At 34.8% G+C, this 26,317-nt stretch overlaps 1 protein-coding gene across 1 annotated transcript in view; it reads left to right on the forward strand.

Moving 5' to 3' along the window:
• The first annotated feature begins 4,498 nt into the window (after nt 1–4,498).
• slc39a14 (solute carrier family 39 member 14) overlaps nt 4,499–26,317 on the forward strand; it is a 40,919-nt gene continuing 19,100 nt past the window's right edge. The window contains exons 1-3 of the mRNA XM_073839704.1: nt 4,499–4,627; nt 15,757–16,051; nt 20,415–20,586. Of these exons, the coding sequence (XP_073695805.1) occupies nt 15,782–16,051; nt 20,415–20,586 (442 nt within the window). The 5' untranslated portion in view covers nt 4,499–4,627; nt 15,757–15,781. The remainder of the gene's footprint in view (nt 4,628–15,756; nt 16,052–20,414; nt 20,587–26,317) is intronic.

The raw sequence follows: 26,317 nt of genomic DNA on the forward strand, positions 1-26,317 counted from the left end.
AAATGACAGCATAATAAATGTGTTAGATTGAACTAGAAAATAGCAAGAAGGGGCTGTTTTGAATATGGATATTGTATTGCTATTTACCTTTTTCAGTGTTTTCATTTTCTTGTTAACACCAAATATGCTTTGAAATAAAAATGTTTGCTCTTGCAGACATCCGTCATGAGTCACAGAAAGTAAACCACTTATCAGATGCTGTCTGCGTTAAGCGTGAAGGACACCTGATATCTGACAGCCTCTTTAGTATTGCTGTTTAGAATTTGAATATAGAGCTCTTAGCTAAGCTTCTTATTTTGCATTAACTGATTTGTATTGTAACTAATAAAGTAATTCCGTATTTTACTGTTACAGTTGCCTCCTGCGAGACTTTACTTATAACTTCAAACTGGGCCTCAAACAAGAACAACCACAAAGGAGCCATCATTCCTGAAAGACTGCAACTTGTGGGCGGGTGAGTAACTGAGTAAAGTAGGGTTAAAGGTATAAGATAAAAGGACACACCAAGTAACATGTTATTTCATGTTAACTAATGAATTGGTTAACATTTAAGACCTTTTCCTTATTCTAAAAGGCCAAAGGAAAGGTTCTTGAAAACAGCCTGATTTGTTTCTGGGCAGCTGATTCTTAACGTAAGTACAAAGAATGCATTAAAATTCCACATCAACATCTCAAGACTTGCATTAGCCTACTCCATTTAACCATTTGTGATATCAACGCGGGAAATATGAAATCCTGTTTACTATCAACTATTTAGAGACTTTTTTCATCATGATTCCAGTGATAGTACAAGTTCTATAGCCATTGAATATATATACAGTATAACCTGTATATATATATACAGTCAAGCCCAAAGTTATTCATACCCCTGACAAATTCTGTTTCTTTCATTGGTTGTTGAGACCTGCAAACCTCTGGAACCTTGTGTTCAGCAGAGGTTTCACCCATATCCCAGTGTCACAGGTTGTCAGTCACACTCATCGTGACTGCAGAATGATGGCCACCATGTGTTGGAAAGTGTCAGGTGCCCTGTGTAACCCATATGGAATAGCAGCATCCTTCTAGGTTGCTCAAAGCAATTTCCTGTCACTTGCCACTTGTCTCCAGCAATCTAGCACTATCTGAACAAGCTCTGAAAACATAGCTAGAGCTCTACCCAGCCAAACACATCAGCTATGTACATTTAGAAATGCAAAAATTGTTTTATGTCTAGGATTAGAACTAGATGGCAGTTATTTAATTAAACATGCAATGTGATGAGGTCATGTGGTTTGAAAATTGTATTGCGAACTAATAGCTGTGTCGGAATTCTAATACTTCCTGTATTGAATGGCAACTAACATCTTACATCTCAGCTATTGTTAAGTACATACATTAGGTTTGCAAATGTTTAGTATTAATATTATACAGCCACTATTATCACTGACCTTTGAACTGTTTGTTCTTTGAGCTATAATGTACAGTACTAACAACAACTGCGGAAACTTGGACTAAGCAAATACAATTTAACCATAAGGAGCAATTTGCTTGGTACAAACACACTTGCTTTAAATGTTGCAAATATTTCCTGGCCTCACTGAATTCCACCAAATGCATTGGTTCATCCTAGTATTGTTGTTTCATGAATACTGATTATTCAGACATCCTACTCATTCAGTGCATTGATTTTTGCATACTATATAATAGGCAGTATGCACATTTGGATGCAGATTTAATTTACATTTTTTTTAAACACTAGAGAAAGCAAGTGATTTTTCTCAACAGACATAGAGTTGGTAACAAATATTTGACTAAATTATGAAAATAAGCAAACCTAAAACACTAATGTGAATTCAAAACGTCTTTGAAATCGATTTGGGACACACTCCTGTGTTCAAAATATAAAATATTAAACACAATATTAAAATTTAGGACACTTTTGTGTTATATAAGATTTATAATGCGTAATATTACGTCTTTTCAAATCAGTTTGGGACAATCTTGTGTGTTACTCAAGATTTGCATCAAATTAAATTTACAAAAGTGATTTTTATATACATAAAGCATATTTAAATGTAAGTATGGTTGCATTTAACATGCTTTCTGTTCTGTAATTTAATGTTTCAAATAATGTTTGTGGAAAAAGATGTCAAAATTAGTGAAATAATGTTACATCGTCATTCAGCATAACAGATATTTTTTGTAAGAATGAGCTAACACTTATTTTGACCTGTACTTAATAAAATAAATAAAAGAACATGTGATCACACTACATTATACTTCTTGCTGACAAATAAGTAAGTTTTAAAGATAGTGGCAAAGGTTTGGGGATTAACGCATTACAAGTAATGTGAGTTACGTAATCAGATTTTTTTTAATCAAGTAACTACTAAAGTAATGCATTACTTTTCAATTTACAAAAAAATATCTGAGTTACCTTTTCAAATAAGTAACACCAGTTAACTTGTTTTCCCATTTATTGCCTGACAGCTTTTCTGTCCCCATGTTGAGAGAAATTGGGAGTAATTGTAGAGGTATTGTGGTTTGTTTGAGCTGTGCTCTTTTACTGTAGAGACGTAAATTTACAATTCTTTCAGCCTGAGGCTTATTCATTTCACTTTTGGTGTGAAAAAAAAATGCTTTTATATTTGGCAAAAATAGAACATTTTTATATTAGAAACAAACAAGCAAACCCAGTCCAGACGAGAAAAACTGGTGCAAAAGTAAACACATTACTTTCCATAAAAAGAAACTAATGTAATTAGTACATTTTTAGATAGCCTAATAATGCATATATTAATGCAATACCTATTAAAAGTAACTTCCTCCAAAACTGTGTGGCAAAGATTGTAAAGATTTTAAATTACAATTATTTGGTTTAATGTCATCTAATGAATCTGGTTCTAAATATGCCTTACAAGATTGTTTGTTAGACTTTTGTTACACTAAATGACACATGGGTGTCTTCTGTAAAAAATAGTAAAATTATAGTCGTTGTTTTAACATTTTAAACTTTTATTTCGATGCTTGGTAATCTTTTTGTCTGACCTGACCCCTATGTAAATTCACTGCGTCTACGACTGCCTCGAAAACCAATCATTTGCATTCATGCATTCACCATTGCAAGACCTTTAATTAAGCAATAAGGTACAGCACGGCCTCAAGTAGCTTATTGCTTTTATAAAACGGTTATCACACAATAAAAATATTAAAATCAAAAATATATATTAATTTTTATATATTAAGTTGTATGTTTTCATAAAGTAAAATCATTAACTGCCTTCCGCTGTAAAAAGTAGTCCCTAACTGCTGCAGCTTTGTTTACGTTGCTAAGGGTGGTTGCTAAGGGGGTTCAATGATACACTAAACTTTTTTTTTTTTTTTATAGAACATGTAAACAACATAGTTACAGAAAACAGGCATCAAAAAGAGAGGCTCCAAAGCAAAGATGATTAAAGAACAAAAAAAAAAAATAATAATAATAAAATAAAATAAAAAATAAGACATTCACAAGACGCCAAATACAGATTCATAATATTTTACAATTGACACAGCTTTTACATTTCTCACAACTTTAAGAGACTTCATTAAAAGATTGAGTTCGTTAGAGAAAACCTTGTATAAAGGAGGAGATTTTGACAATCTACACTTATGAATGAAAAATTTGCCATTCAAGATGATAAAATGTTCAAAATTTTGAACATTTTTATCATCATTCTCAAAATAAATAATTTCTTTCATATTCAGTGTTACCGTTAGATTAATTTTGACTGAAAAAAAAAAAAAAAAAAAAAAACAGAAAAACAATCTTTCCAAAATGATTGTACACTCGGGCAATCAACAAACAGATGACATAAAGATTCCTCACAGGTGTTACAAAAAGAACATTCTCTTCCAATATCCATAAAATTAGAGAGCAACATATTGGTTGGATAATGAGACACAAAACCGTTGAGTGAAGCGGTCAAAGCAGTGCCGCATCATGAATACGACACAGCTGCTGACCAATCAGAATTGAGGAATGGAACTAACCGTTTTATAATAAAAGATAGTACACTGATGAGTAAATAATTAAAGACGAGCGACGTGATAAACTGCAAACGAGATATTCGCCACGTACATCGCCTGTGACCAGTTTTCCATTATTTATTTCAATCGTCTTCCATCTATCTTCTAATTTACTAAATGGTAAGAGAACTGCTCACATAGCCCTCGTTTCAAAGTATTAAAATTTAATCCAAACTCTCTTGACCTTTGTGTGAATGGTACTAGCGCAAAGCCAAAGAATTGTACTGAAAGTGACTTTTTATGAATATTAAAAAGGTTCCGAAATTACTCCAATGGGAGTTGCTTGCCTAATGAATATTCAATAAGCTTACGTTCTCGCCTTCCAATGGCGAACGCTTTGGCTGCTGAATATTAAGTAGAATTCGTAATTTTGCGGGGCGGCGCTCACTAATGACGCAATCTCCCCCCGCCCTGTGTGTTAGTTACACGCTGCTGTCTTGTGAATGGGTCAAGACTAAAAAAAACAGAAAGCCATCCGGTCTCTTGGTTTTTAACGGGTTACCCCATGTCCCTCCGCTCATTCTGGACTTACAGATAACGGACCTGTCACGCGCCGATAGAACAAGAACTCTTAATTTTGGTGAGCAGCATCTTTTATCAATTTACTTGCTAACCGGCTAACCATTAACCACGTCAGTGAGGTTTAACTGCTTTTACGGAGACTCATTAGATCCGTGCGAGGTTAAATCCTGATACAGGCAACGCATCAGTGGCGTGTTTATGGTTAACGTTAGTTGTGGATGTGAGCGTGTCTGACGCTGTTAAGCAGACAGAGGTTTGTTGATGGCCTGTTGTTAGCAGAGATGATGTGATGTTTATCAGTATGAATATATAGACATGCATCAGTACTGCTTACTCTTATAATTTTAGGTCCTACATTGCAGTTTGCTGACCAACCGCAAATCTAACAGCCAAAGTCTGTTCCACTTGTTTTGTCAGTCCTGATTAATATTGTCATATATAAATAGGTTAAGAGCAGCCAGTCATACAAGGTTGTGAACTTGATGTATTTGTTGTTTTAAAACAGCGGAATCGTGTCTGTTTCAACCTAGTACTGTTGAGATTTTATTTCTATCCTTCTGTCATGCTGTATACAGTAAATACGAAGTGTATTTTTTGACTGTTTTGTGGATTTTTAAAGATTTAAAGCTTGATTTTTCCATGGTGAGATATAATAGTGATGATGATAAAAAATAATAATAATTTATAACTATGCAGCCAGTCACTGTCAAAATTTTTAATGTTTTTTTTTAAGAATTATTTTCTGCTCACCAAGCCCACAATTTATTTGATTAAAAATACAGCAAAAGCAGTAATATTGTTAAATATTTTTACTATTTGAAATATCTGCTTTCTATCTGAATATATTTTACAATGTGATCAAAGCTGAATTTTCAGCATCATTACTCCAGTCTTAAGTGTTACATGGTCCTTCAGAAATCATTCTAATTGATTTGCTGTTCAATAAACATTTTTAATATTAATATTTTAAAGTAGTTGAGTACATTTTTTTTTAGATTCTTTAATGAAAATAAATATACATAGATCAGCATTTATATAAAATAAAAAGCTTTTGTAACATTATACACTATACCAGTCAAAACTTTGGAGTCAGTATGTTTTTTTTTTAGGAAATAAATTATAGAAATCAGTACTTTTATTTAGCAAGGATGCTTTAAATTGATCAAAGGTGATGATAAAGACATGTATAATGTTCCAAAAGATTTATCATTTATCTATTTTAGATAAAGGCTGTTCTTCTGAACTTTCTAATCATCAAAGAAAGCTGAAAAATGTACTCAGCTGTTTTTAACATAATAATAATGAATGTTTTTTGAGCAGCAAATCAGAATATTAGAATGATTTCTGAAGGGCCATGTGACTGGTGTAATGATGTTAAAAATTCAGCTTTGAAATCACAGAAATAAAAGACATTTTGAAATAAATTCTAATCGAAAACAGTTATTTTAAATAGTAAAAAATATTTCAAAATTTGACCGATTTTGACGTACTTTGGATCAAATAAATGCAGGCTTGGTGAGCAGAAGAGACTTCTTTAAAAACATTAAAAGTATTACTGTTCAAAACATTTGACTGGTGATGTAGATATACAGTAATTTAATTGTAGTAAATAAGACAGATACATTTTAATGTAAAATTGATGAACATTTAGCACAATTAAAATTCAAACAAATATGAAAACTGAAAATGTGCACTTAAATTTTTGAAATTATTGATATTTTGTTGACCAATTAACTCACCTGACCAATAAATAGGCCATCGGTTATTTTTGTTTAGTTTTTTTTTTAAATGTTACTAAAGTATTGTTATGAAGTATAGTAGTAATAATAATGTTATTACTATTGCAATTGCAAAACTTAATCTGGAAATGTTTGTAGAGAATATAATGATTTTTATTTTACAATAAACATATTTTTTTCTCCTAAAATATTTAGGCTTTTTAAGACTATTTAAAATGTTGAACAAGATGAACAACTAGAATAATTCTGGAAACCATGATGATGTGATCATATAACCTTTTGTGACTAAAAACCCTTGATTTATATTGAAATGTAAGCAACAATGTTTTCTAATATAAAAATAAAGATAACAGTGATTATAGTAATCACTCTGTTGATTACTTCTCTGACGTATCTTCAGTGACCAAAACATTCTCACAAAGTCCTTGGAGGTTTGTCAGTTTTGACGTAGTGTGGAAGGCAGCAAAACTGCTTGTTATCCACTTTTCCAGCTTAGTGGTTAGGAGAGGGTTTAATTAATGCTGGATGTTGATGCCTGTTTGTTGGTGGTAATTATTTCTCAGGATGCCCCCATAAGCTAAAGGGAAGTGCTCTCTGGCATTACGTCGTTTTCTTTAAGGGCAGGTCTGATGATTTAATTACAGTGCTTCTGTTAAACCTCATTGTCTCCTGTATAAAGGGGCTTTGATCACTGAGGCCTTGAGCATTCGAAACGTCCTGCACTCTATGTGTCAATTGCACCAGCTGTTAAGGGGTGAAGAAGAACTTGTGCATGAAGTAGAATGAGCAACAGGTAAAGTTGATTTTTAACATTGCTTATGTATTCAAAAAAGTTGATTAAATGAGTTAGTGACCCTTCCAAAAATGTTAGTATTTGCTTCGAATGATGCCAGGAGCTGTCAGGATAAAAGGATTGTAAGTCTTGCCAGCAACAGTATTCAAGTTTTTAGCAGTCAGCAAATCTAACAGTCATCGCTCTCAAATTCCTTATAACCTTCAAGAGGGTTTGTTCAGCAGTACAAGAAGTAACTTGTCTTTCTGCATCACAACATTTTGGTTGCATTGTGTGTCTTAAACAATTTGACTACTTTTTTTACTACTTTTTGAGAGCAGTTTCCTCAATAAGCCAGATGATTTAAGTTATTTTTTACAGTTGAGGTCAAAAGTTTGCATGCCTTGCAGAATCTGCAAAATGCTGATTATTTTATCAAAATAAGAGGATCATACAAAATGCATGTTATTTTTTTTATTTCATACTCGCCTGAATAAGATATTTCACATAAAAGATGTTTACATGTAGTCCACAAGAGAAAATAATAGTTAAATTTATAAAAATGACCCTGTTCAAAAGGTTTTAATACTGTGGTGGTGTTTTTTTGTTTGTTTGTTTAGTGATAGTTGTTCATGAGCCCCTTGTTTGTCCTAAACAGCTGTTCTTCAGAAAAATCCTTCAGGTCCCACAAATTTTGTGTATTTGAACCCTTTCCAACAATGACTGTATGATTTTGAGATCCATCTTTTCACACTGAGGACAACTGAGGAACTCATATGCAACTATTAGACACTCACTGATGCTCCAGAAGAAAAAAACTAGGCATTAGCTGTGGGTGTAAACTTTTGAACAGAATGAAGATTTGTTAATTTTTCTTATTTTGCCAAAATCTTTTTTTATTTAGTACTGCCCTCCAGAAACAGAATATACTTTCATGTTTCCCAGAAGACAAAATAAGTTTAAAATTAAAATTTACCCTGATCTTTAATTTAAAAGGTTTTCACCCCCCAGCTCTTAATGCATTGTGTTTCCTTCTGAAGCATCAGTGAGCATTTGAACCTTCTCTAATAGTTGCATATGAGTTCCTCAGTTGTCCTCTGTGTGAAAATATGGATCTCAAAATCATACAGTAATTGTTGGAAAGGGTTCAAATACATATAAATACTGAAAAGCCAAATAATTTGCGGGAACTGAAGGATTTTTCTGAAGTAAAGGGGCGCTGTTTAGCTGTTTAGGACAAACAAGGGACTCATGAACAACCATCACTAAACAAAAACAACAACAAAGTATTAAGAATCAAACGTATGTAAACTTTTGAACTGGGTCATTTTTATAGATCCCTCTTATTTTGGTAAAATAATTAGCATTTTGAAGATGCAAGGTTTATGTAAAATTTTTACCTTAACTGTGTGTCCATAGCACAAATATGTGCTACAGTGCTGGCCTAATTGGGGTTTTCTAACCTTAAAGTTGTAGTTCACCCAAATATTATCATTCTGTAGTCATTTACTCACCCTTATGTCATTCCAAACCTGTATGATTTTCTGAGAAACACAGAAGTTCAGTATTTTTTTTCTTACAATGCAAGGTCCAATATTGTCAGGATCTTATTTTGTGATAAATGTTTCATTTTTGGTTGAACTATGAAAATATTTTATGTACTACACTACACTTTCACTATATATTTTTATAAATGAGTGGTGCTTGCTCAGGCAAGTGTCAAAAAAGTCTCAGTGTTAAGCAGCCAGCAGGCATGTAGTTGTAGCCTTGATGCTAATCAAACTCAACACTGTTGCTTAAACGGCTTTTCTCATATTTGGCTGGATCGAGTTGTTTTTGGAGCAAAGAGTATCATTATACAGCCTCCTTAAAGGCATAGTACGCACTTCCTCTGCTGAACTTTGAAAAGCTTTCCTTTAGAGACCGTTCCCTCTTTCCGTTGATTGTTTTCCCTGTAGTTATGTGTATTCCTAGAGTGTCTGCTCGACAACAGGTGTCTAGTTGTTGATAAGGACCTCTCTTGGGGTTTTCCTCTGAGTCATGCTATGAAACCTGCCACGTCAGCAGAGTGAAGATATCTGTCAAGTGGAAAGATTTGCCCTCTTTTTCCGCTAGTGTGCAGGTTAGTCTGCATTCCTAATCTAGAGACATTCAGATGGAATGTGCTTAAAAAGCCACTGGCTTATTTGGTTTGTCATACTACTGTGTTGCCATTTCTATCTGAAAAAGAAAAAATATATATTTTAAGATTTTAGGAATACAGTTAAGTTACTTTTGTCTGACAAAATTAATTTATATAGTAACACTTAACAATAAGGCTCAGTTCTTTAAAGTTACTTCACTGTTTGGTTAGTAGCTATCGCCTCACCACACATGACTAGTCCAAGTGTTTTCTATAAGTCCTTCTGGTGTTTTTACAGGGTTCCCAAAGGTCCTTAAAGTCTCAAAATATTTTACATTTATTCAGATAAAATTTAAGGTAATAAAAAGTCTTAATGTCTTAAAAGTCCTAATTATCATTTTAAGAGGTCTTAAATTTGGGGACAGAAAAACAGGAATTGCAATATAACCTAATATGATGATTAAACAAATCACATTTAATTATTAATCACAGCCAGTGATTTAATTGAACAAATATGAGTAAATAAGTAAATACGAATTAAAATTATTATTATTGTATCAACAAAATCCAGTGTTGATCAACTAATAATTCATATGTATTTATGTATTAGTACATAAACCAATTTACAATACATATGTGTGTATTAAATGCGTGCCCCAGATTGTTTAAATAAGTCAAATAATCTGAGATACATGAGTTATTTTGTTATTGTATAAATTTGTACTGTTTATGGACATACTACTATATTCATTTTATTTGTGCATGTCTTAAAAAGGTCTGCTGATACCATGTTTTATACTCACATTAAAATGGTTGAACATTGTTTTATATTAATTATTATTATCTATTAATTTAACATTTTTACATGTGACCCTGGACCACAAAACCAGTCTTAAGGGTCATTTTTTAAAATTAAGATTTCCATTGATGTATGGTTTGTTAGGATAGGACAAATATAATACAACTATACTAATTAAAAATTAAGACTTTGGTCACTCTATAGATTCATTAAAGACCTGGTCAGTTATTACTGATCATTCTTGATTCAGATGCAAATACAGTCTCCCTTTAGACTGAATACCAGACATTCTTCTATGTGACTTATCTTGTCTCCTGAAATAGCAGCAGTCCTCAAGGATCACTTCAGACAGGGTCATTATAACCCTCTGCTATTATCTGAGATACAATGCTGCTGCTGGAAATCATATCAGCGTATTGTTGTGACAGCGTTGAGATGTGATTGCCTGCTCCAGTATAAATGCTGGTTTTAGTCGGGCTGAGGATTTAGTTTTGTATAAGCCAAAATAACGAATATGTGGAAGCCTGCTTATACCAAAAAAAAAAAAAGAAGCTAATTATGACTTTTTTTTTTATATATCTCACAGTTTGGATGTTGTTTCTTACAATTGCATGTTATTTCTAAAAAAAAAAAAATCATGTTGTTTTGGTCTGTTCAAAAGCTTATTAATGCATCATTTTTCCTTCACGGATTGTTTGCACCTTTTGTAATGAGTCCCTCAGTTGTCCTCAATGTGAAAAATTGGATCTCAAAATCAAACAGTCATTGTTGGAAAGGCTTCAAATTAGGGGTGGGCGGTACATAGTCATCACCGGTGTGACATTGCGCCACGACATGGATTTTCTAATACCGTCAATACCGTAATAAATCAATTATGTGCCTCGAACGGCTGCATTTACATCAATAATAGCTAATTCTAAATAATAAGGCATTAAATGTTCTTCAAACGTTCAGTTGTGGTCTGAATACCTGTCCTTATACTATATATCTTGTTGTAAATAAAAAAGTAAAACATATTCGTATCAGCTTTGCAGGTGGTAGGTAAAAGGGGAGTGGCCATTAAACAACTGGTGAAACATCGTGAAGAAAGGTCGGGCCTGTAGCCTATACCAGGGGCGGAGTGGCAATCGGGACGACCGGGACTTTTCCCGGCGGCCGGCCGAAGGATTTACACAGCGGGTCACAAATTGAGCGGGCGCGAGGCGAACGCGACCGGCCTGTTTACTTTTACCTTCGATTTTGCGATAGCGCACACTCTGTGTAAAGGGAGCAGCACATCTTATAACGTTAATAGATATTTGTCAGTGAGTACAAGATTGCAGCAAATCCTCCAGTCTATGTTTGTAATCTCTCTTTACTTTCGACCCGTGATCATTCAAATCTAAAGGTCATTGTACATTGAGTCCGATTTTCGTATGCGTTTTTTTTTTTTTTTTTTTTTAGTTTTCTCATATTCGCCATCCTTATCAAAATGCTGCTTATTATGGATGCGAAAATGCAGAAAATCAAACACAATCCGATTTTTTTTTTATGACGGACGAAAGTTTCAGAGGCAGTGTGTAAACTCGATTAACATAACCTGTATTTTTCGTACTCATGTGTGCAATGACATTAACTCCAGCAGCTGGTGTTGGATGCAGGGTTGCCAAGTCCGTGTTTTTCCCCACAGAATTGGTCTACTTTTAAACTGTTGCCATGGGTTGATTTCCCCCAGTTATTTAAAGGTTTTAAATATTGCAGAAATTAAATTTCAATAAAAAATAATTTTTGTTTTGTTGTACACTGTTAAGTAAGATCTTTAGGTTTTTTGCAAAATAAATATGTTGAGAATGCATACTCTCCCATATCTCTTTTTGATAAGGATACCTACCATTTACTTATTATATTATATTATATTATAAAAATATTAACTTTATTCACATACTGAAGGGACAGGACAGGCTACTCCTCCCAGAATGTACCAAAAAAAGTAATACCGTGATATTATACCGTCACTGTTCAAAAGATGAAAAATACCGTGATATTAATTTTAGGTCATATCGCCCACCCCTACTTCAAATACACAAAAATGCTGAAAAACCAAAGAAACTGAAGGACTTTTCTTAAAAATACTTTTGGACAGGGTCATTTATAAATTCAACTAATATTTTCTCTTGTGGACTTTATGTAAACGTCTTTTATGTGAAATATCTTATTCAGGTCAGTACGAAATAAAAAAATAACATGCATTTTGTATGATCCCTCTTATTTTGGTAAAACGATGAACATTTTGCAAATTCTGCCAGGTGTATGTAAACTTTTGACTTCAACTGTATATGTCACAGTTTTGAGTTTATATCTTAGAATTGCCAGACATATACTCAGAATTGTGAGAAAAAAGTCTATTATGTCTATATGTGACAATTTTATTTTTGTAATTCCATATAATGAACTAGTGACACAGAAATGACACACTTCAGGTTTAATGTGCTGTATAATTGAACTTCATGTTTATAAATGGTTATAAATGGGCTATTTGGCAGCAGTTGTCAGCTGTTTATAGGTGTATGCTGTTCTGCCTTTGATGGCCCTCATATATTATCAATAAGCCAGTAAGGATCATATTTCCTCTGTCTCTCCAAACCACAATCATAAGCGTAGTCAGCATACCACAGCCGGCATCAGCATGGTGTGGTTAACCTCTCCTTCACACACCCTGCTGTTTTTGATAAACATTCTCATGCACTTCTACACCCACACTGTAATTTACACCCTGATGGCGAGTCAGAATTATGAGAGCATAATGCTGGAGAATAAATATTGAACTTCTCCCAGAAATTGAATATGAAATCAGATTATAAAAAGCAATCATTTATTTTCTCATATTTACTTGATGGCAATCAGTATTGGTTTTGATGAATAGGTTTTACTTCTTTGTCACAAGCACATGTTTGACTGCCTTTTAAAGATGCTCTGTTTTTGCCCTTTCTTTCTTTCTTTCTTTCTTTCTTTCTTGGACTGGTGTTCATCCAAAAATTTGGCCAGTTAAGGTTAAGCAAGGTGAGTCTTTTGGCTGATTTCTGAGTGCTAGTTCTTGAAGGTCCTTTGTAAAGGTTTAATGGCACTTCATTAGTATATTCAGTCTCTTTAACCCTTGTGTAGAGACAAGTCATGGAGTAACCATGTGTGTCAGACTGCAAAGTGAATACAAGGGCATGATTGTGAAGTTTATTAAAATGTAATTTTGTTTATGCGTCTTAATTAGACCTGTCACGATTGCTCGATTTAATTTCAGTACTCGATTTGAAAAAAGATCCTCGATTGCTGTTTGCCCATGTAGAGTTACCGGCAAAATACCAGAAGTTGGACATTCCACAGATGAGAATCCAAGAACCGCATTATTAGACAGTTTATTAAAGCTGCATGATATATTAAAACCCATTCAAAATCATCATAAAGCATGACGCTATTGTGAATTCACAAACTTGTGTTTCTTTTGGTTGTTACCAGAATACATCATAAAACATTACCATATTTTAGACAAAATCCATTCAATTCAATAAAAAAAACTCCATCCGAAAGAATGTCCAAATGATTACTTTCAAAATAAGAACTGACGAAAGCTATTTTATTATGTGATTTTTCTGTTGTTATTCTCACAGAAGTTATAATGATTCATTTAAATCAGGTGAGAATATTTAAATTATGCGGACAGAAAAACTGGTGTTTTTTTAATGCCTTTTTATAGTCTTACATAATATTTTTATGATACATCACAGTGAATATTCATTGGCAATGGCCAAAAATATTAAATACATAAGCCTGAAAATGATAAATGCTTATTTTAAATTTTTTGTCCATACATAGACTTTGTTTTGTTGTGTTGTTGTTCTTACCCTTTTATTTCACCATACAAACTCAGTATATTCAATACATAAAGGGTGGATGTGTAACACTTGATAAATGATACATCCTCCAAGATTCTGTCATTTTAAAATAATGTTATAGTTGAACATGACATTTAACAGACATCCCCACTCATAATAGCATTTGTGGTGGTGGTTACTTTGCTAGAAATCTGCTGTTGTGTAAACCTCAAAGACTGTCATTAGTATTAGGGGATTCAGCACTGGTAATCTTCCATATTGTTCTTGGCTGCTTCTCATTTTTGGTAATAACTGGTTTGGGTTTACTCTGCAGCTCTGCCCCATTTCAACAGTGGCCTTTGAGACCTGTTTAGAAGGACCCCCATTGGGGCCAATTATCCAGTGTTTGTGACTCAAATGTTAGTTCATTCATTTACAACTGGACTTTGCTTCCTGTGGTTAAAAAACATCTGACCTTTCATGCATCCGGACCTTCGCAGACATTGAGTCTCAGTGTCTTTCCAAAAGTGCTTAAATAATTGATCTATTAGCCACTCATCTGATCTTGCTTGTTCAGTCTTGACGTAAGGTTCAATCCTTTTACCCATTTCAATACTAATCTCAAGAGCTGTTTGTGAAAAGCATTTACTCATATCACAGATTTAAGTTAAGCTTTTAAAAGTGTTTCATAGTGTACATTACTGGAGGCTTCCCAGACACATAATTTAACAAATAATAAATGATAAATCACTGTCTGAGAAGGAGATATGGAGAGGTTATTTAATTTTCATTAATATTACATCACACTGCGAGTGTATGTGACCACCAGTCTTCAGTAGCACATTTATATTTGTAGCAATAGCCAAAAATACATTGTATGCCAAAAATAATTTGGTAAAGATCATGTTCCATGAAGATATTTTGTAAGTTTCCTACCGTAAATATCAAAAATTATTTTTTGATTAGTAATATGCATTGCTAAAAACTTTTATTTAATCAACATTTTGTTTTGTTTTGTTTTTTGCGCCCTCAGATTCCAGATTTTCCAATAGTTGTATCTTGGCCATATATTGTCTATATGACTGGTTTTGTGATCCAGGGTCACATATTAGCACCATTTGCTGTTTGCATGTCTTGGATCTGATAACAGTGTCATGTGACGTCAAACTTAACAAGCGGATTGTGTGCGGCCAGAATTATATTTAGGCTTTATGCTTTAGCAAATACTTTTCAAGGTGCACATTTTATGCCCTGCACGTAGCTATCGCTGTGCTCTACTGTAAACTAGTAGCAACTTAAATTTGATAAATTGTTGCACTAAAGGTAAATTGTAATTTTATGATATGCTTTCTGATATTGGTGTATTAAAAATAGAACGCACACATTGACATATTTTGGCAATATTTTGCTGAGCGTGCTTTTGTGCTGGTACTTAGGCTGGTTATTTTAGTATTATATACTGTAATTATTTATATGTAGAATTAGCCTTTATATTAAGTATAGATCATGTTCCATGAAGATATTTTGTAAATTTCCTACTGTGAATGTATCCACACCTAATTTTTGATTAGTAATATGCATTGCTAAGAACTTCATTTGGACAACTTTAAAGGTATTTCTGTTTTTGAAACATACAAATATTTTACTGTACTTTGTGTACTTAAAGTACATTGAATGGAGTCAAATTTAAATGCAGATTCACTAAAACGATGCCTGGTTGTTTGGTTTTTGAATAAAGTGCACCTACGAACAATTATTTGGCAAGTAAATCAATTTTAATTTAAATTGGCTGTGTGAGGATTATATCTTTCTCCAGAAGATACTTCATGGTGGACACTAAGTGCATGGTTAAAGACATGTAATTCTCATTATTTACCTCATTTTCCTACCTCATGTCTTTTTATACATAGTGCTGGACGTGTTGCTGGTAGAGTCATGACCCTGAGACAAGCCAATGGCTGCAGACAGCTGACCTTGACCATTGGCCTGACCCTGACTCTAGGCCTGCTGCAGTGGCCAATAGGAGATGTTAGTGGTCAGGATGGACAGTCTCCTACGCAAGTCCTTCAGGAGCTGCTGACACGCTATGGCGACAACACCAGCATTTCTGTTCCTCAGCTTAGAGCGCTCCTTGTGCGCTTAAATGGAGGCCAGAGTGAAGACCATGACGCACCAACGCAGCCCACCAAAAACAATGAATCCAAGGTGAGTCAAGAAGGTTGCAGAAGATTTTTTACAGTATGTTTTTCTATATGTGTATTTTCAAATGTGTATCTGACTTTGGAACTCTGGCTTTGCCTCTGATTGGCTGCTTATTGCACGCAAAAATACATGCCTACTTTGTTCAGTATACAATGACTTCTTTTGCATAAATGTATTTGAATATGAAAATCAAGAAGTATTTAGACATACTGGGAAAAAAATGTCCCACTCTGTTTTTACTCTATTTTGTAAACCTTTTTTATTTTTCATTGTATTTATTTTCTTTATAGTGAAATTTATATGTCCAAACAATGGACCTGAAACAATGGCCTATGTTTCTAGATTGTAGATAAGAAAATATTTCTCAAGACCCTCCTTTATGGCAAGCTGTAAAGTACCTTTGTACGTCCTATACTGAAAGTTCTGCTTTCCTGCACGTTCTTTGGCTTGCGAGAGATGTTTAAAATATTTTCAAAGCTCAGTGTCGCTCCTGGTTCACCCCTGACACAAAAGAGTTTGATCTTCTCCGGGTACTTTATAAGACATGACAGAGGTCTAATCCTCTGCTAAGCAGCTATCACAACACCAATCAGTGAACGCTTAGGTCAGGCGTTATAGTGCAGAGTTTCAAAATAAAAGCTCAATCCTTGACTCTTACAAGTTTTGATGTCCACATATTAAAGAAATTACAGTGGCTGTAGCATTTCTGTCGTAAAGAAATGGCCAACTATTAAAGATTAAGTGGACATTTGAATTAAATGTTGTTTAGTCAATATTACACAAGCATTAGATTGTGCTGTAAAGACTAAAAACAGCCAGGCTGTTGGCGCCTTCTGCAGTCATTTGGTATAATGCATAATGTACATTAGTTACAGTATCTCACAAAAGTGAGTATACCCCTCACATTTCAGCAACCATTTTAGTATATTTTCTGAAGGGACAATACTATAGAAATGAAACTTGAAAACATTTTAGAGTAGTCAATGTGCAGCTTGTATAGCAGTATAGATTTACTGTCCTCTGAAAATAACTTAACATACAGCCATTATTGTCAGAATAGCTGGCAACAAAAGCGAGTACACCCTAAGTGATAACAGCAGTATGTTGTTTAACCATACAAAGCCACATGTCCTATTCATCATGTTTATGTTTTTGTCCATCAGACCATACTTAGTTGTGTATCTTGTATTAGAGAAGTTAAAATTAAGTGCTTTAAGTACAGTCTTTAAAGGTGCCATAGAATGCATTGAAAGAATATTTTAAATTGTTCTCTTATATCTACATAGAAGGTATATGGCATAGGAAAGGGCAAAAAATCTCCAGAAACGGTTTTACAGGTCCATTTACAACCCTAGGATTTGTCCCTAGAATGAAATGCTCTGTTATTGCCTTATTTGGAAGCTTCATGAATATTAATGAGCTCTGCTCTGATTGGCTGTTTCACAGAGCTGCTCATCTCTATAGCTGGCACATGGAATAAAAAAATATATTTAATTAGGAGCTCTAGCCGCTTTTAATATGTGGTTTGTTGAATCTGCCGTTTTGAATCGCCGACATTTTAGTCTCATTGCTGTGATCGTATGTGCTCTGTGTAAAGTTATAATGCAGAGGGAGTGCTTACTTACAACAAGTTCAGCTGCCTGTCAGTGATACTCGGGATCTGTAAATCATTCGCCATCATCAGCGCAGTTATTTCTCCATCATTCACCATCATCAGCGCAGTCATCTCTCTGTTTATGTGGTAAGTGAAATCTTTTGTACTGCAATGTAACAGGTTAGCGCTAGCATTAAGCTAACCGTGTCCCTTCAGTGGCTTGCCTTGTTTTACTGATGTGCTGACGTTACTGATGATTGGGCGATGCAAATGTTGGAGGCGTAACTATTAACGTTCCCGGGGATGTTGCGTAACAGTCGGTGTTTTGTTGGAATTGACCTATTTTTCGGTGGTCTTTTGCAAACACTAGATTTAAATATGAAGGAGGAAATGGTGTTTGAGACTCATGGTATGTCATGTCCATGTACTGAACTGTTATTATTTAACTATGCCAAGGTAAACACAGTTTTCCATCCTATGCCACCTTTAAGTACAATTCTCTCATACTGACCACTGGATGTTCAACATGGCATCTCATGGCAAAGAATTTCAGTAACACCCTGAAACCAAGTTACTCTACAGTGATCAGGCCTTGCAAGGGTCGATCAACGAAGCTGAGCACTCGTTTTGTGCGTCAGGTGCAGATCCTGGCTTCAAAAAACAGATGCATGAGTGCTGCCAGCATTGCTTTAAAGGTTGCAGAAGTAGTAGGTCAGCTTGTCAGTGCTCAGACAATATGCCGGTTTGCATAGGCGTCATCCCAGAAGGAAGCCTCATCTGAAGCTGGCTCATATGAAAGCCTGCAAACAGTTTGCTGAAGACAACCTGTCCAAAAGCATGAATTACTGGAACCATGTCCTGTAGTCTAATAAGACTATAAGGTAGACTTGTTTGGCTCAGATGGTTTCCAGTATGTGTGGCCTTCCCTTCATAAACTAGGCTGAACGGCAGTTTTCCAACATGATAACGACCCCAAACACACCACCAAGATGACAACTGCCTTGCTTAGGAAGCTGAAGGTGATGGGGTGACCAAGCATGTCTTCAGATCTGAACCCTATTAAGCACCTGTGGGGCATCCTCAATCATAAGGTGGGGAAGCACCATGTGTCTAATGTTCAGCACCTCCGTGATATCATTTTAGAGGAGTGGAAGAGGATCCCAGCAACAACCTGTGCAGTTCTGGTCAATTCCATGCCCAGGATGATTAAGGCAGGGCCAGATAACAATGGTGCTAACACAATATATTGCACTTAGGGTGTACTCACTTTTGTTGCCAGCTATTTTGACAATAATGGCTGTTGTTGAGTTATTTTCAGGTGACAATAAATCTATACTGCTATACAAGCTGTGCATTGACTACTCTAAAATGTATCCAAGTTTCATTTCCATAGTATTGTCCCTTGAGATAAAAATGGTTGCTTAAATGTGAGGGGTGTACTCACTTTTGTGACATACTGTATATTGTTTATAATACATGTATTTTCATGGTTTTGTTCAATAAAACCATATGATTATTTGCTTTTGGTACTAATATTACCACAAAAATGTATTATAATGATCCAATTACTTGATTATTCCCCAGTGTAAACGGCCAATTGCTTGATTACTAAAATAACTGTTAGTGACAGTCCTATACATATTTTTACTGTTACTTTTGATTAGTTTAATGCATCCGTGCTAAATAAAACTTTCTAAATAATTGAAAAAATAATGTTTTGGAACAAATTTTGAATAGTAACGTATATCCAACTTTTTATTTAATGCAGAAGTAAGCCTATGGGCGAGACTTCGCGCTTCATTAGCTGCTGAAATAGCGAGAAGAATAACAACATGCAGTAAACTGTAAAACTGCTTGCGTTACAAACCAGTGTGTTCATAATTGAGATAATACTTTAAAATAATATGGTAAGACGTACAATTTACAATATCAAGCAGCAAAACGAGCTGTTTTGTACAGCTAAAATAACTGGAGGTGGATGAGATCGGAAGCCACATCCATAAAATGTACAATTGACCTTGCCCAATCTTACGAAAAGAGGAAGGTGGATATGTGTTGCCGTGTATTGTATAATTTCTTGATATTACAGTATTAACTGCCTGAGTGTTAAGTGCAAAGTCTTTTGTTCAGCACTTGTGTACTCATGTCATTACGTGTTTTATCAGAAACATTATCTCTTGTGCCACCTCTCAATGTATAAGTTAGAAAAAGAGTAACACGCTGTACTTTTTATCAGTCTTTTCCACAACGATAAAAAGGCCATATTGAGCGGTCATAATTTTTTCTCCTCCACAGAGAGCATAGTTTTATGTTGTAAAACTAAATGTGTAACATTTTCAAGGACCACAAGTGGAATATCTGCACGTCTTTTTGTTCTTTAAAGAATATGTTTGAGGTTGGCAGCTGAATAGTTGAGACCTAAATTGACCTACGAAGAAGTTCGAACTTATTAAATTTAATGAGTGATTCATTTGTATAAATATTTAGTTTTTTTTGTATTTTGATTTCAAATTTAAAATGATTTCATTCATTTTGTAAACACAGCTTAAGAAGTATATGTCCCTCCCTTCCTCAAGAGAGTTATTATAGGATATGTTTTCAACATTTTGAACCCTAATCCATAGTGTGACTTTGAAATATTACATTTTTAGACCTCAAAGTCAAATCTGTGCTGTGACAGCTCTAGCACGAGCTCTGTACTCTCAATGCTGTAATTCAAGCTTCTCCTCAATGATCAGTAATTGAAACCGCTGTCCTGTCCTCTGTTCTCAGTGCTTGGCTGCAGACACTCTGGCAGTGTATGGGATAAGTGAACAGTCTCGTATAGACGAACGAGGCCTGCAGGAAATCTGCCCTACCATGTTACAGCAGCTGGACTCACAAGCATGCAAGACCCAACAGGACCAAGAGTCTGAGGCCAGCCCCAGACCCACTGACGCTGAGGGTAAGATTGACTATCCATTGACAGTCTGTCATCTTTCAGCAACTTATTGTAGTAATAAATGGGTATAATCAATCATACAGGTGTGCAAACTTCTTAAACCAACATTTGAAGTATATTTATGTATGTTTATGCACCGTTCCGCCATGCAAAGAGCAAAAGGGCCATAAAGCCCTGACTCTTCGACCCATACCTTATTGAACAATCAAGCCATGGTTTTAAAATAATTTGTTAAACAATCAAATATGGGTGTGATGTTCAGGTGTCATGTATTTTGGCTTTGTGTCAAGAGTAATTTGTTGCTTAGTGCTTCACGCTGTTTCTAATGAGATGTGTTCACACTGTGAATGTCATGATACTTATTAACAGTTCTTGTAATATTCTCTTCAGACCGTCATGCGTTGCACGTCCCCAGGTAATGCCATCCGTTAAACTTTATCAATATAGATAAAATACAGCGGCCTGGCATATTTATAGCAGACTAGTTGAGTTCATATTTGTTGTACACTCTCGACAATCTTTGACATTGACAGCAAATTAGGCTTCTAGGAAAAACACAGTGAATCAGCAGAATTTTGCCTGAGAGGGTCGGAAGAGTGCAGGTGATCTTTCGTATTGGGCCTTGATCTCCAGTTAAAGTGTGATAAGAGTAGTCAACTCTGTACATGGAAAACTCTAGAAACCTCACTGAAATTGAAAACAAAACAATAAAGTGAGTGCCATTTGTTTTGGTGGCACAAGCAACATTCAAAAGTTTGGGGTCAGGAAGATTTTTGAAATGTGCTTGCTAAGGCTGCATTTATCCGATCAAAGTTAGAGTAAAACAGTAATATTATAGATATTGTACAGTTTAACTGTTTTCTATTTTAAAAGCTGATTTTTTTCTATAATGGCAAAGCTGAATTTTCAGCAGCCATTACTTTAGTCTTCAGTGTCATATAAACCTTCAGAAATCATTTTAATAAGATGATTTGGTGCTCAAGAAACATTTCTTATTAGTATCAGCAGTGTAATATTTTGTAGAAACCATGATACATATTATTCTGGATTTTTAATGAATAGATTTGTGACAGTAGGGATATTAATTTAATTAAAATAAGTAAATAAATACATAATTGCACTGACTATTGTACTAAAAAATAAATGAATACAAAAAGATTGAAATACCCTTTTGCATAGTTAAAGGTGCTGTATGTAACTTTTTTGACTTGAAAGCATAAAAACATATATTTGCAGATATTCAGGAAACATGCTAAGTTTACACACTTGTTTCTCCATAAAACAATTCTACAGCCAGTTATTCTACTTTAAAAATGTGCATTCCGTGTCGGAATGTCTGTTTTTGTTTTGGTCTGTGTGATTCTGCCCACTGCCAGTTTACCCTGTAATATTTCTAGAGTCTGGGTTGCCAAGTAGCGTAAAACACAGCGTAACTATCTATCTATGTATCACCATCCAACTAAAAAGCTTTTTGAACAGAGGAATATTAAATTACGGAAGAATCAGCTCGTACAATGTATAGTTTGCCGCCTTCCGTTGTCAGTTGCACTCGTTCGTGTTGCGTGTCCTCAACCTGGCAACCCGCATGAGCATCCAGTCTGAGGAGGAGCCGGAAGAAACAATATTTTGAATTTGGACTGCACTACCCATTTCAACCACTAATGTTGTCAATATTACATACTGCACCTTTAATGTTTGTGTCTTTCTTACTTAAGTTGTAAAAAAATTGTTTCTTGAGGAAAACATTTCAGGAATGTTCTCCAATGCCTGCGAATTTAAGTGGATCTAGTGAAATGATTAGCCTTTTTTTTTTTTTTTTTTTTTATAAATGCACATTTATACACACTTTAACCACAAATGCTCGTCTTGTCTAGCTCTGTGATGCGCATGCGTACTTTGTTGGCTCTGGTTCAGTACAGTTAGGATATGTCGAAAAAGTCCCATCTCATTTTCTCCTCCAACTTCAAAATCCTCCTACATCGGTGTTGTACCTCTTTTTTGTAAAGGGCATTTGATCTTCTTTGCACATTCACTTTGTAAACACTTGGTCTGTACTTCTACAGCCACGTAGAACAATTTTGAAGTTGGAGGAGAAAATGAGATGGGAGTTTTTCAACATACCCTAACTGTCTTGAACTGGAGCGCACAGAATATGCATGTGCATCACGGAGCTAGACAAGATGAGCATTTGTAGTTAAAAAGTGTATAAATATTAATTTATTTGAGAAAATGATGATCATTTTGCTAGATAATACCCTTCTTCTCGTCTGGGATCGTTTAGAGCCCTTTGAAGCTGCATTTAAGCTGTATTTTGGAAGTTCAAACTCGCGGGCACCATTGAAGTCCATCATATGGAGAACATTCCTGAAATGTTTTCCTCAAAAAACATAACTTCTTTATGACTGAAGAAAGAAAGACGTGAACATCTTGAATGACAAGGGGGTGAGTAAATTAACTATAAATTTTTGTTCTGAAAGTGAACTAGTCCTTTAAACATTATTGGACTATGCTTATAATAAATGTAATGAAATGATGCTGTAATTACTCTTATAAGACTAAACATCCTTAAAAATCATCAGCTGATAGTCTAGCCAAAATGGCTCAGAATGTGACGTTAGATTTAGTAATTTTTCAAGATATTCCTAGGTATGATAGTTTAATATACATCTAATGCAGTGGCTGAAGTTGTTGTCACTATATATATATATATATATATATATATATATATATATATATATGGGCTAACACTGGACATTTGGAAGAACCTTCATATCAGAATAAGACATCTTGACTTTTAAAATGGCTAAGCATGTATATTTCAGATCCTGGCAACATCTGGATTCAATCACAGCACTCTGGTCAGACAGGAGATTTAAAGTAAGGCTATGTGCTTGGAGAGACTTTCAAAAGCTGAACTGAAATATCCCTTGTGTAGGCGACAGATATAAAAAGGCAAGACAGGGAGAGTACAGAGAATTTCATGGGCGTATGTGAAGTCTCGTGCAAGACATTTCAGAAAAGAAAGTCATGGATTCGGAGAACAGGATACAATTTCACATGCACTCTATAATTTGTGATTTGTTATTTTTTACAAACATTTCAAATCTGTGCTTTCAAATCTTGTATTCACCGTAACTTAAAACAAGCCCTGTCTAAACCAGATTATTTTATTTATTTTTTTATTTCATTTATTGAATTTCTTGTTTTGAATCAGCCTGTGACTCTTTGTGACTCAACATGTTCAACATCTGTGCAGTGTGTTTTCTGGCTCATTGATATTTCCTGTCGCTTTCCATCATGCTGTTCTTTATCTGCTAAACAAGGCACTTCAGGGTTTTGGCATTTCTTGCGCATCCTGGCAGCGGGAGAGGAAATAAAAGGAGAATGTCGCATTGCCACTTCCCACCGGAATTCAAGAGATAAGAGGAGAGAAAAGGGGAATGTGCGCTTTTAGAGATGAAGTGTTATAGCATCCTGTTCTCAGTGCAGTCTATCCCATTCAGCTCTTAACAAAAAGCACTGTACTGGCACCATGGTACAGTGATTGTAATATGAATATGAAATGATCACCAAAGAGGAGGGAGTAGGGTTTAGGACAGGTTGCAGGCCAGACCCAAACCAGCATCATTTGCATGAGCACTGCAGCTCTGTGTATCTGTAGCATGTTTTACAACTTCAAAAAGATTGCGATTAATTTTTTTTTAGGTTCTGTTTCAACTTTCCCACCACAGTTGAACCTGTGGGAACCTTTTAGGTGTTAAAGGGATAGTGCACCCAAAAATGAAAATTCTGTCATTAATTACTCACCTTCATGTCGTTCCTAACTCGGAAGACCTTTATCCATCTTTAGAACACAAATTGAGATATTTTTTGATGAAATCCAAGAGCTTTCTGCTTAGAAAGCAACGCAACTGACACATTCAAAGCCCAGAAAGGTAGTATTTTTTCTCTTGTCAATCAAAATTCATTCTGGCATGTTGAAGACTGAAACGCAAGAGAAGAAATTGTTGAATCAAAGTCAATATGTTTGATTTGATTTCTTTCCACACAAAAAGTATTCTTTTAGCTTCATAACATTATGGTTGAACCACTGATGTCACATGGACTATTTTAGTGATGTCCTTACTACCTTTCTGGGCCTTGAACATGGTAGTTGTGTTGCTGTCTATGGAGGGTCAGAAAGCTATTGGATTTCATCTAAAATATCTCAATTTGTGTTCCAAAGATGTACAAAGATCTCACAGGTTTGGAACGGCATGAGGACATTGATTAATTTTCCAGATGAACTATTCCCTTAAAAAACTAAGTGTGTTTACATGTACAATATTACACTGATTATGGTGATTTAAATGCTTAAACAACATACTTTATCGGGTCATATAAGGGCAAAAGCCCAGTTTTAGTAAATCCAGACAATTTCCAAAGTTGTGCTGGTGGGTTGGCAAAATCTGAGCCAGTCATGGGTTGCTGTTCGCAGGGGAAACTACAAACCCCAGGCCGCCCCCTTGCGTTTCACTCTTAGCTGAAAGATGCCATGACTGACTCCATAACCTGCCCATAAACAAACTGTACTGAGATTAGACAACACATTTTAACATCAAATTAAGTTAAATTCTGTGTTGTAACAAACAAAATCAGTTTGTTATGCGAGGCAAAATCTGTTTCAATCATGTGAAATGATCGCTGACTGACATCTCGTCCTTGTATGTTGCATTGCGTAAAATAATATAATTTACAGCACAGTAAAGACATAATAACTGAAATTAAATGTATACAAAACTTCAAAAATATATAATAATTTCACCGAAGAACTGCATGGCAGCACTTAAAATCGCTCTCCTGTAAAGGACACAAAAAGCTCATGCTCTTACTGTAACTTAACAGCAGCATTGTTTCGTTCAACCCAGCGGTTGGGTAAAAAAAAAAAAATCCCAGCAGCTTAGTTACAGAAAAATTACCCAGCACCTGGGTAAAATAGTACAAAATAACCCAATAAAATGTCCCAACATGCTGAACCCAGCATTTGGGTTAAAAAAATAACCCAGCATTTTTAGAGAGCAGAAAAACTACCCATCACCTGGGTAAAAAATATTAAAAATAACCCAATAAAATGACCCAACAGGCTTAACCCAGCATTTGGGTAAAAAAAAAATATAACCCAGCATTAAAAATAACCCAGCAGCTTACAGTTACAGAAAAATATAGCCCAGCATTTGGGATAAAAAATAACCCAGCACGTTTTAGAGAGCAGAAAAACTACCTAACACCTGGGTAAAAATATTAAAAATATCCCAATAAAATGACCCAACAAGCTGAACCCAGCATTTGGGTTAAAAAAATAAAAATAAACCAGCATGTTTTAGAGAGCAGAAAAACTACCCAACACCTGGGTAAAAAATATTAAAAATAACATAATAAAATGACCCAACAAGCTGAACCCAGCATTTGGGTTAAAAAAATAGCCTAGCAGTCTTTTGAGTGCAGAAAAACTACACAACACCTGGGTAAAAATATAAAAAAATAACTCAATAAAATGACCCAATAGGCTGAACCCAGAATTTGGGTAAAAAAGAAAAAAAAAGAAAACAGCATTTGGGTTAAAAAAAATAGCCTAGTATTTTTTGGAGCAGAAAAACTGCCCAGTACCTGGGTAAACAATATTAAAAACAACCCAATAAAATGACCCAACAGGCTGAACCCAGCATTCGGGTTAAAAAAAAAAACAGCTTTTTTT

This window comes from Garra rufa, chromosome 5 (assembly GCF_049309525.1).
Source record: "Garra rufa chromosome 5, GarRuf1.0, whole genome shotgun sequence".
Classification (NCBI taxonomy): domain Eukaryota; kingdom Metazoa; phylum Chordata; class Actinopteri; order Cypriniformes; family Cyprinidae; genus Garra; species Garra rufa.